The sequence below is a fragment of the Monodon monoceros genome, unplaced genomic scaffold (assembly GCF_005190385.1).
Source record: "Monodon monoceros isolate NGI ecotype Baffin Bay Population unplaced genomic scaffold, NGI_Narwhal_1 Super_Scaffold_4, whole genome shotgun sequence".
Lineage (NCBI taxonomy): Eukaryota > Metazoa > Chordata > Mammalia > Artiodactyla > Monodontidae > Monodon > Monodon monoceros.
The window spans coordinates 60,106,005-60,118,910 of record NW_021703781.1 but is presented as its reverse complement, the minus strand read 5'-3'; the positions used below and the strand labels follow the sequence as shown (position 1 = coordinate 60,118,910).

Here is a 12,906-nt window from a genome sequence, read left to right as displayed (position 1 = left end):
ACCGAAAAAAAAAAAAAAAAAAAAAAAGGACACCTAAAACAATTAAGAAAATGGTAATAGGAACATACATATCAATAACTACCTTAAATGTAAGTGGATTAAATGCTGCAACCAAAAGACATAGACTGGCTGAATGGATACAAAAACAAAACCCATATATATGCTGTCTACAACAGACCCACTTCAGGCCTAGGGACACATACAGACTGAAAATGAGGGGATGGAAAAGATATTCTATGCAAATGGAAATCAAAAAAAGCTGCAGTAGCAATTCTCATATGAGACAAAATAGACTTTAAAATAAAGACTATATTACAAGAGCCAAAGAAGGACACTACATAATGATCAAGGGAACAATCCAAGAAGAAGATTTAACAATTGTAAATATTTATGCATCCAACATAGGAGCACCTCAATACATACGGCAACTGCTAGAAGCCATAAAAGGGGAAATCGACAGTAACACAATCATAGTAGGGGACTTTAACAACCCACTTTCACCAATGGACAGATCATCCGAAATGAAAATAAATAAGGAAACACAAGCTTTAAATCATACATTAAACAAGACAGACTTAATTGATATTTATAGGACATTCCATCCAAAAACAACAGAATACACTTTCTTCACAAGTGCTCATGGAACATTCTCCAGGATAGATCATATCTCGGGTCACAACTGAAGCCTTGGTAAATTTAAGAAAATTGAAATTGCATCAAATATCTTTTCCGACCACAACGCTATGAGACTAGACATCACTTACAGGAAAAAATCTATAAAAAATACAAACACATGGAGGCTAAACAATACACTACTAAATGACCAAGAGATCACTGAAGAAATCAAAGAGGAAATCAAAAATACCTAGAAACAAATGACAATGAAAACACAATGACCCAAAACCTATGGGATGCAGCAAAAGCAGTTCTAAGAGGGAAGTTTGTAGCAGTACAATCCTACCTCAAGAAACAAGAAACATCTCTAATAAGCAACCTAACCTTACACCTAAAGCAGTTAGAGAAAGAAGAACAAAAAAACCCCAAAGTTAGCAGAAGGAAAGAAATCATAAAGATCAGATCAGAAATAAATGAAAAAGAAATGATAGCAAAGATCAGTAAAACTAAAAGCGGGTTCTTTGGGAAGATAAACAAGATAGATAAGCCATTAGCCATACTCATCAAGAAAAAAAGGGAGAAGACTCAAGTCAATAGAATTAGAAATGAAAAAGAAGTAACAACTGACACTGCAGAAATACAAAGGATCATGAGAGATTACTACAGGCAACTATATGCCAATACAATGGACAACCTGGAAGAAATGGACAAATTCTAGGTAAAGCACAACCTTCCGAGACTGAACCAGGAAGAAATAGAAAATATAAACAGGCCAATCACAAGCACTGAAATTGATTAAAAATCTTCCAACAGACAAAAGCCCAGGACCAGATGGCTTCACAGGCGAATTTTGTCGAACTTTTAGAGAAGAGCTAACGCCTCTCCTTCTCAAAATCTTCCAAAATATAGCAGAGGGAGGAACACTCCCAAACTCATTCTACGAGGCCACCATTACCCTGATACCAAAACCAGACAAAGATTTCACAAAGAAAGTAAACTACAGACCAATATCAGTGATGAACATAGATGCAAAAATCCTCAAAAGAACACTAGCAAACAGAACCTAACAGTGCATTAAAAGGATCATACAACATGATCAAGTGGGGTTTATTCCAGGAATGCAAGGATTCTTCAATATATGCAAATGAATCAATGTGATACACCATATCAACAAACTGAAGGAGAAAAAACATATGATCATCTCAATAGATGCAGAAAAAGCTTTTGACAAAATTCAACACCCATTTATAATAAAAACCCTCTAGAAGGTAGGCATACAGGAAACTTACCTGAACATAATAAAGGCCATATATGACGAACCCACAGCCAATATCGTTCTCAGTCGTGAAAAACTGAAACCATTTCCTCTAAGGTCAGGAACAAGACAAGGTTGTCCACAGTCACCACTATTATTGGAAGTTTTGGAAGTTTTAGCCACAGCAGTCAGAGAAGAAAAAGAAATAAAAGGAATCCAAATCAGAGAAGAAGAAGTAAAGCTGTCACTGTTTGAAGATGACATGACACTATACATAGAGAATCCTAAAGATGCTACCAGAAAACTACTAGAGCTAATCATTGAATTTGGTAAAGTAGCAGGTTACAAAATGAATGCACAGAAATCTCTTGCATCCCTATACATTAATGATGAAAAATCTGAAAGAGAAATTAAGGAAACACCCCCATTTACCATTGCAACAAAAAGAATAAAATACCTAGGAATAAGCCTACCTAAGGAGACAAAAGACCTGTATGCAGAAAATTATGACACTGATGAAAGAAATTAAAGGTGATACAAACAGATAGAGATACCATGTTCTTGGATTGGAAGAATCAACATTGTGAAAATGACTATACTACCCAAAGCAAACTACAGATTCAGTGCAGTCCCTATCAAACTACCAATGGCATTTTTCAGAACTAGAACAAAAAATTTTACAATTTGTATGGAAACACAAAAGACCCCGAATAGCCAAAGCAATCTTGAGAAAGAAAAACAGAGCTGGAGGAATCAGGCTCCCTGACTTCAGACTGTACTACAAAGCTACAGTAATCAAGACAGTATGGTACTGGCACAAAAACAGAAATATAGATCAATGGAACAGGATAGAAAGCTCAGAGATAAATCCACACACATATGGTCACCTTATCTTTGATAGAGGAGGCAAGAATATACAATGGAGAAAAGACAGCCTCTTCAATAAGTGGTGCTGGGAAAACTAGACAGCTACATGTTAAACAATGAAATTAGAACATTCCCTAACACCATACACAAAAATAAACTCAAAATGGATTAAAGACCTAAATGTAAGGCCAGGCACTATAAAACTCTTAGGGGAAAACATAGGCAGGACAGTCTATGACATAAATCACAGCAAGATCCTTTTTGACCCACCTGCTAGAGAAATGGAAATTAAAAAACATAAACAAAGGGGACCTAATGTAACTTAAAAGCTTTTGCACAGCAAAGGAAACCATAAACAAGGCGAAAAGACAGCCTTCACAATGGGAGAAAATATTTGCAAATGAAGCAACTGACAAAGGATTAATCTCCGAAATATGTAAGGAACTCATGCAGCTCAATATCAAAAAAACAAACAACCCAATCCAAAAATGGGCAGAAGACCTAAATAGTCGTTTCTCCATAGAAGATATACAGATTCCCAATAAACACATGAAAGGATGCTCAACATCACTAATCATTAGAGAAATGAAAAACTACAATGAGGTATCAACTCACACTAGTCAGAATGGCCATCGTCAAAAAATCTAGAAACAATAAATGCTGGACAGGGTGTGGAGAAAAGGGAACCCTCTTGCACTGTTGGTGGGAATGTAAATTGATACAGCCACTAGGGAGAACAGTATGGAGGCTCCTTATAAAACTACAAATAGAAGTACCATTCGACCCAGCAATCCCACTGCTGGGCATATACCCTGAGAAAACCGTAATTCAAAAAGAGTCATGTACCACAGTGTTCATTGCAGCACTATTTACAATAGTCAGGACATGGAAGCAACCTAAGTGTCCATCGACAGATGAATGGATAAAGAAGATGTGGCACATATATACAATAGAATATTACTCAGCCATAAAAAGAAACAAAATTGTATTATCTGTAGTGAGGTGGATGGACCTAGAGACTGTCATACAGCGTGAAGTAAGTCAGAAAGAGAAAAACAAATACCGTATGCTAACACATATATATGGAATCTAAAAAACAAAAAAATAGCTCTGAAGAACCTAGGGGCAGGACAGGAATAAAGACACAGATGTAGAGCATGGACTTGAGGACACGGGGAGGGGAAGGGTAAGCTGAGACGAAGTGAGAGAGTGGCATGGTCATATATACACTACCAAATGTAAAATATCTAGTCCGAAGCAGTCACATAGCACAGGGAGATCAGATTGGTGCTTTGTGACCACCTAGAGGGGCGGGATAGGGAGGGTGGGAGGGAGACGCAAGAGGGAGGATATATGGGGATATATGTATATGTATAGTTGATTCACTTTGTTATAAAGGAGAAACTAACACAGCATTGTAAAGCAATTATACTCCAATAAAGATGTTAAAAAAATAAAAAGCTATCTATAACAAAAATATAAAAAATTTTTTTTTAAAGATTCAATGAGAAACTATAGAGAGAGATGCTGTTATTATTTCCAGGACAGAAAACTTTTGAGAAATGTTCTCTTTCTTTTTCCTTAGTGACCATCAGGAATTGTTCTAGAACAATCTTAGCACAATTCACCTAATAAGTCACATGCCAGAGGTCGGTCTTATTGAATAAGCACAAGGGGGATAGCGCTTCTTTCCATGAACTCCTTTCCACCTGCTGACAAAATCTCTTCTTTGGAGGCCAGAGCAACATTATACCATAGTTATCTCCTTTTCTGTTTCTTCTTGAGACTCAGCCATAAAAAACCTTGCCAGTCTAAGTCTAAAGTTGCTAACCTGAGTCGCATACCCTGGAATAGGACATGCAAGGCAAAGGTGGATTATTTTTTGTTTTTCTAATTTATTTTATTGAAGTATAGTTGATTTACAGTTATGTTAATTTCTGATGTACAGCAAAATGATTCAGTTATACATGTATATACATTCTTTTTCATATTCTCTTTCATTATGGTTTATCACAGGTTGTTAAATATAGTTCCCTGTACTATACAGTAGGACCTTATTGTTTATCCATTCAATATAATAGCTTGCATCTGCTATTCCCAAACTCCCCCAGCCCCCACCCCCTTGGCAACCATAAGTCTGTTCTCTATGTCTGTGAGTCTGTTTCTCTTTCATAGATAAGTTCATCTGTGTCATATTTTAGATTCTACATATAACTGACATATGGTATTTGTCTTTCTCTTTCTGACTTACTTCACTTAGTATGATAATCTCTAGGTCCATCCATGTGGCTGCAAATGGTATTATTTCGTTCTTTTTTATGGCTGAGTAGTATTCCATTGTATATATGTACCACATCTGCTTTATCCATTCCTCTGTCGATGGACATTTAAGTTGTTTCCATGTCTTGGCTATTGTGAATAGTGCTGCTCTGAACATAGGGGTGCATGTGTCTTCTTGAATTATAGCTTTGTCCAGATATATGCCTAGGAGTGGGATTGCTGGATCATATGGCAGCTCTATTTTTAGTTTGTTGAACCTCTATACTGTTTTCCATAGTGGCTGCACAGATTTACCTTCCCAAAATGTGGATTATTTTTATTTCACACTCCCCATCCTGCCCAAGTACCTTTAGCCATAAGAAGAAAGACTGAAATGTCTGATTTTTGTTTCTGGCATTTAATGCCCCTAGTGATATCTTTGTTCAAATACTGTGGTCAAAAAAACATTAAAGTAATAATAGAAATCCAAGACCAAAGTCAGCTGTATCTCATGATCAATCTAACCAATGTCTGTGTTACCTCCTGGTTATTTCCTATATACTTAATATTTAAATGTTTATAGTAACAGTAGGGATAAAGTATTGTGTTTTGTGATGTTTCTTATGTTATCCCCTACTCCACCGCTTCTTTTAAGTTTGGTGAAATCTTTATTGCCCCTCCTTTACTCCTCTCTTTTAACCCTGCTGATCTTCCTCTGCCCCTCACTTCACTTCACCCCTGGGGTAATCAGTGTTAACAGGCTGGGTTGTTTTAACCAGCACACTTATGCTCATGCAAACACATACAGACTTACAGTACTTGTGTTATTTTATGCATTTAAAACTAGATTATACTATAGGTGTTTCACTTCAATGTAGTTTTTGCTGCATAAACTGTAAGGCACCTTCCAGGACTGAATTTCAGTAAAACCTGAGTCAGGCCCACCCTCGAGCTTTTCAAGGACCAGCCTCTGACAAACGAGTCCAGTTTCTGTCTGCAGTGGGTCCCTAATGCCTTCAGGTGGGTCTTGGAGTCTCATTTCTGGACTGAGGCTGTCACTGTTGAGTTACTGTAGCATTTGTTTTCCCATTTTTCTCTGAAGCCCTGTTACAGGACCTGATAGGTTAGGTTCACACACCTTTCATTTCTCAGGCTACATTTCTTGGCTTCATTGTGGCCATTTGATATATTTGTTTTTCTATTACAGAAGCCAGTGCTGCCCTTGGAGAATCCCTGTGTAGATTTCACGTGGCTTTTGTGCCTTTCTTGGGCACTTCTTTTGAGCTAGTACTCTCGGTTCTGTGTCTATATTAGGGCATGTGGCTAAATGGCATTAGGTCTAAAGAATTTTATGTGACAGTCTAGATATTTCCCAGCGTAGGTTGTGTTTTGGGAATGACTTGTCATTAGGTTGAAGTACCTACCTCTTGATACACAAGATTTTCCTGATTACTGAGTATGAATGCCTATCATTTCCCATATTCTCTAACTTATGTATGGCTTGAACATGACACTGCTTCACCAGAGGGAAGACATTAGGGTAGTGTATGGAGTTCACAACAACCCATCTTTCCACTTATAAGCAAACATATTGTCGGGGGCAGGGAAATGGTCAAAGCCAGGAATAGAGTCTAAACAAGAAAAGAAAGTGAGGCTTGCCTTTGTTATCACCTTTCTCTCACTCTAAAAGGCATTGCAAGTAAATTCCAATGAAAGGAACTCAACAAGGACTGAGCTGCAAGGATAAAGCTAAACCACAAATCATCTTAGACCTGTTTTTAAGCCTCTCACCAGCTATGGGACTTCTGGCTTCTCGTTTAACCTGTTTGTGCTCCAGTTCTCCTGGTATAGCAAATAGAAATAACATCTTCCCTTGGTGTCTCCCAAAGGTCCTAACAGCCAGATGAGATAATATACAAGAAAGCACTTTAATGAACAAGCATGGTAGAAATGCACAATATTCAAAATTTATTTTTTCTTTCTTAAATTTTCAAAATGTATTGAACAGAAAAGAATCACCTGCAAGCGCTGTGTTAGGTACTGAAGATACAGGCCTTGAGGGTACATCTCAGCCCTGTATACAAACTACCTTCATATTATCCAGCAACTCGTTTTCCTAGAGAACTGACCTTGACCGAGTGTGTCGTGGAACTTTTGTGATTGTGCACCAGCCACTAACAGTGAGTTTAGTTCTTCCATTCCTGGCTCTATTAATACATCCTTAGCACTTAGAATCCTAAAACATCCTGGGAAAACTTTCACCATTGTGCCAAGGTGGAATAGGAATGGCATCAGCTTGTGTTGTACTGTATTCATCTTTAGATGAGTTCGGTCACAAGAAAACCTAACGTTCGACAGTCTGAACCAGTGGGCCTCAACCTTTGGTGCAGCCCAGCATCAGCTGTGGACCTTTTTCAGGCCACAGCAGGACCAAGCATCCTCCCCAGAGGTCCCGAACCAGGAGGTGGGTCTCGGATGATAACTGGACATCAGCTTTTTTTTTCTTTTAGTTTCTATAAGAGATTTTGATATCAAAGGCTGAGATTCATTGATTTCAAAACCAATAAACTATGGGAATTAATTTAGCAGGAAGGTGAATGTAATTTCCTGTTGCAACTCATATATCTATCTACCTATCATCTATCCCGAACTATGGCCTAATTGGCTTCCCAGAATATTTGGGCCTCCTTCCAGTGCATCCTCCATATTGTAGCCAGAGTGATCTTTTTGAATTAAAAATATTATCATGCCATCTTCCCCCACACCCCTGCTTCAAACACCGATGTCTTCCCATTGCTCTTAGGAGAAAGATCGAAGTCAGAAACTTGGCCGCCAAATCCTAAAATGTCATCGTCTCCCCTCCAGTCTAATTTCACATGTTCCTACTGTGCCTGTATTGTTAGCTTCCTTTAACTGTATCACCCCCTTCTGCCACAGGGCCCTTGCACACCTGGTTCCTGTTGTCCTCATTGCCTGAACTCCTCACCTCCATCTCTTTTGCTCATGTCCTTTGTTTGGTTAAATTCTTCCCTTCAGGCCTTCTCAGCTCAGATATCACTTCTTCCTGAAGCCTTTCTTCCTTTTTTTTTTTTAAATTTATTTTATTTATTTATTTTTGGCTACATTGGGTCTTCGTTGCTGCGTGCAGGCTTTCTCTAGTTGTGGCGAGCTACTCTTCATTGCAGTGCATGGGCTTCTCACTGTGGTGGCTTCTCTTGTTGCAGAGCATGGTCTCTAGGTGCACCGGCTCAGTAGTTGTGGCTCACGGCCACAGCAGTTGTGGTGCACGGGCTTAGTTGCTCCGTTGCATGTGGGATCTTCCCGGACTAGGGCTTGAACCCGTCCGTGTCCCCTGCATTGGCAGGTGGATTCTTAACCACTGCACCACCAGGGAAGCCCCTTGAAGCCTTTCTTGAAGTTCTCAATCGGGTTAGATTTTCAGCTCTCTGCTTCTCCCTGCTGTACAAGCTTACAATGCCATGGACCTCTGACATCATCCCCTAGAATAGCTTTTTATTTATTTTTGTGATTATTAAAGTCCATCTGTCTCACCAGTAGTTTTTTTGCTCAAGAAAGCCCAGACCACATCTGTTTTGTTTGGTTGGTTATAATTTACTGAACAGCATTTTCTCCATTTAGTACCTGACAGAAGATAGACACCTAATAAATACCTGTCACTGGTCGAATTAATGAACGACCAGAAGAAAGAAAGAATGACCCCATTAAAGCGGGGCAGGCATACCTAATCAAATGGTGACCTAGGACTTAGGAATTCTTCCCTTTGTCCTGTTTCTTATTCTGTAAAACAGTTGGTATCCCTGCCTGAGATGGTAATTGCAGCCCAAGGAAGTCAGAGGTTGATGTAGGTGAGCCCCAAAGTGATGCAGCTACAACTGTGTTAGGTTTTTCAAGCACCTGAGAGCCCCTGACGGCAAAGGCACGAGATCCAGTGTGTTCCACTTGAGTGGGCAAAGCTGCAACAAACGGGTGAATCTGCCGCCTTCAGCTGTCAGATACTTGGCCCCTGGATGCTTTCTTCTCCTGTGCAGAACACCAAGCCCAGAGGCCTGCGCCCACATCAGGAGGCCTTGGGGATCTCACATTTGATTGGGGGATTTCATGCCTTTACCCACTGGGGCTCTCAGATGTGTGGTAAACCTGATATACATATATCTGTATATCTATATCTCCATCCCTGTACCTGACCTAATATTCTAAAAGCCTGGCTCCTCCACTCTATTGGCAGCCCTACTGATGCACTAGTCCAAATGCCGTGAGACTCCCTCCTTTCACCTGTGATGTACACAGAGAACATTGTCCACTGTGGAGAATTAGGAATGCTATCAGGCCAACAGACAGTGGGCATCCAGACAGAACTTGGGAGGAGTTTCAAGTAACTGACAAGAGGTCTAAGTCCAGGGCCACACAAGGAGAGTGGTGAATACCAGACAGAAAGAGCAACGCAAGGTAGACTCAAGCAGTAGCAGCCAAAGCTGTACTTTCCCCAGTAACGGGGGTAGTAGCTGCTCTCTCTCTGTGGAGGCCGAAGTAGAATCAGCTGAGAGGCTAATCTCCCTTCTTTCTTCTTGCAAATGGTGACCCTACCTGATGTCCACTCTGTCTCCACAAAGAACCCTATACCTCTCTTTCCCTCTCTGTCTGTCTCTCAACCTCTTTCTCAGAAACTATAGTGCTTGTTTCATTCCATAGATAACCTGGTTAATTAAGCCTAGCTACTCCTGGTATTCCCTGAGACACTTGTCCCAAATAATGTGAGTAGATTTTAAGGTGGGTTCTTCCTCCATGCCCAAACCCAGGATTCTCTGGCAGCAACTCTGTTGAAAATACAGAAAACATGGGAGGAAACTGACCAAAAACAGAAGGAGAAATTGATCAGTCCAATTTGGTTGTCCAAATGAAGGACAAGTCAGCAAGAATGGCTGACATGTATATTTATTAGTAAAGGGAATTCAAGTAATTGCACAATGTCTGGGCTTGTGGATATTTGTTTCATAATTTTGAATGGAGTTTCTTTTTCCCACCCTAGGGGAGAATTTTTGCCCAAGTTCTTACTGAAGGTTAGCTGCTGTGTACCCCCTCACACAATGCTTGGCTGGGCGCAGATCAGAAGAGTAGGTCACATAGATTCATAAGATTTGAATTGCTTTTCCTTTCCCTATGAATTAATCTTTTAAATGTCAGCATTTTAAACTTGCCCTTTTCACAAAATATGATACCATATGAACCTTACTTAATTGAAAATACATTTCTATTTCAAAGGTTTTTTGTTTTCTTTCCCACCCCCAAAATGGGAAAAGCTAACAAAACAAGCAAAGAAACTTGTTAAAGGATGGGCTGTCTGTGAGGGATGCTGGGTTTTGTCAGTTTTTCTAAGAAACTATTCCTTAAGAATCTCAATCTCAACTAATTCCACAGGCTATTTTTTTTTTTTTTACAGGTTTGGGATTTTATAAAGCAGACTTTATCTTCTCCTGCTCACTAGTGGGAAGTTTAGAATCATATGATTCCAGTCCAGCTTTAAAAGGGATATAGCAAGTCTTTTACAGCTGCATTATTTTTACAGTCATTCATTTTGGTATCGAATTTTACAGATGACTGATTACTCACATGTCTTCTATAACAACCTTTGAGCTAAGATGGTAAGACATTAATATGCCCATTTCACAGATTAGGTAACTGAGACCAAAGGAGACTGAATGACTTGCATGAAGTCATCCAGCCGGTTAATGGGACAACAGGATTAGAGCTGGGAGGAGCTGTCAATGCTTTACCCACCTATAATGAATGAAACCCAAGTCCAGAGCGATGAGTTCAAATCCCAAGACTGCTGCTAACTAGCTGTGGTAATAGTTAGCTGCTGCTAACTACCTGAGCAAATGGTTAAAACTTTCTTCACTTCAGCTTCCTCATCTGTAAAATGAACAAACATTGCCCACTTTTCTCTAGACTGAGATACTGTGAAGAAGAAAATGAGGTCATTTTGATAGTACAAAATGCTGAAATGTAAACAAAATAACCATCGTTATCTTAAACAATAATAGGGCTGAGTCCAATGTCATATCATGTGTAAGGCAAGGTGTCTCCTGTCCTTCCTCCAGCACAGTTAGGGAACCAGATATAAAGAAGGGGATTTGGGGGTCCAGGACACATGGGAAGTGGTCCTTGATTATGTCAGGGAGGCTGAAGTTTTTAAACTGTGTGTGTAAGTCTTTTATTCATGTGTATGATCAGACTGTAAACAAAGCCTTCAGAGAAACTGAATATCAAATTGGAGCTGATAATCAAACACTTAATTTTCCAAATCTTGAAACTTTTGGGAGTTGGTGCCCTTCAGATTTGGAGAGCATCCATCTTAGTAAACTCCTGTCTGCCAAGGAATGTCACAGGGATCCTGTCACACAGACAGATGCTCCCAGCTATAGGAGGGAACCAGGGCTGCCTTTTGAGCCCGGGGCTCACACAAGCCCCAACCCCTGGAGAAGCAGCAGCGAAGCACCTCCGACTCCCCTTCCTCTGATGTTGTCTTTCAGGGTGACGTCCAGAGGACATTCATCCAAGTGGACTTCGGGGATGGCATCGCAGTGTCTTATGTCAACCTCAGCTCCATGGAGGATGGGATCAAACACGTCTATCACAATGTGGGCATTTTCCGAGTGACCGTGCAGGTGGACAACAGTCTGGGGTCTGACAGCGCCGTCCTGTACTTACATGTAACTTGTATGTTATTACTGTTGTTGGTTTATGACATATTTTAGATATTGTGTCCTTTTAAAGATTTAATCCAAAATTCCTTATCTAGAAGAAGCTCACTAGTCACCTTTTAGCAGGAGGGGAAAGGAGAGTGAGAGAACCAAGTGGGGAGAAAGCAAGAAGAAACTAGGGTTTAGTTTTGAGTGAACTGGACTCTGGTTTGCTTCACATTGTTCTCTTGCACTGACTCTGCCTCTTCCAAATGCTTCTGAGAGACGATACCTGTGTCTGTGCTGGGCCTGAGCAGCTTGCTGGGCTGGTTGATTGAATATGAATTTGTTGGTTGGGGGGGAGTTCTTTGGGGTTCTTTTTTTTTTGGTCGGAAATGTTTGAGAACAATCCCCATTAGCACAAGTAATGGAATTTCTCCCCATCTGATTTTTTTTTCTCTTCCCATGTTATATCTCATTATTAATAATTCTTTTAGACTTTTGTTCCTTTTTTAAAAAAAGAATATGTTTCCTGGACTTTGATCTGTGATGATTTGGTCCTAGAAGGTGGCATAGAGGGAAAGAGGGTAAATAATGTTAAGGAAGCTACATTTAGAAATAGTTTCAAAAAGTATTAAAGCTTTTCCCCCATTGAGGAGTTCAAAGGTGTCCTAATGAGACAATGATATCTCCTAAGCTGTGTTTGGTAAAAATGTTTGCCATGAGTGCCTCTTATGCTTGGTGTATATGGGTGTTCCCAGACAGGCATAGGACTTGTTTAGATTGCTGGATAAATGGCTTACTTTTAAATGAAAGTTAGCCCCTTTATAGGAATGGTCATGTTCAGATTCCAAGTTCTAGGCCAGGAGTATTAAGGCTAGGCAGTATTCCATGCCTCTCACCTGACTTTTGTGCATTGAACCAAACTGAGCACAGAAAGTACCAAGTAGAATCTCTTTTGTTAAGCTGCTGTGATCCAGTGGGTGGATAAGACTATTTAGGGGTCCCCAAGAGATTGTTCCTTACTGAGGTTTCCTGCCCTGTCAGTCATTCTTGATCCTTATCTCCTGTACACTCAGGACCCAAGTGCTTCAAAGAAACACACCCATCCTTCTTTGAGTTTAAACAGAGTTCTGCAAGATTCCCACTATGCCAACCCCACATCCCCCTTTTCAGCTAACGTTTGTTAAGCTCTTACTGTGTGCCAGG

At 40.0% G+C, this 12,906-nt stretch overlaps 1 protein-coding gene across 12 annotated transcripts in view; it reads left to right on the top strand.

Moving 5' to 3' along the window:
* Nucleotides 1–12,906, top strand: part of SORCS1 (sortilin related VPS10 domain containing receptor 1) — a 560,723-nt gene that overhangs the window by 490,810 nt on the left and 57,007 nt on the right. For 10 of the 12 annotated variants that reach the window (XM_029244670.1, XM_029244678.1, XM_029244671.1 and 7 more), the window contains one exon: nucleotides 11,548–11,734. In XM_029244670.1, the coding sequence (XP_029100503.1) occupies nucleotides 11,548–11,734 (187 nt within the window). The remainder of the gene's footprint in view (nucleotides 1–11,547; nucleotides 11,735–12,906) is intronic. The other 2 variants (XM_029244681.1, XM_029244679.1) reach the window with 2 other exon arrangements.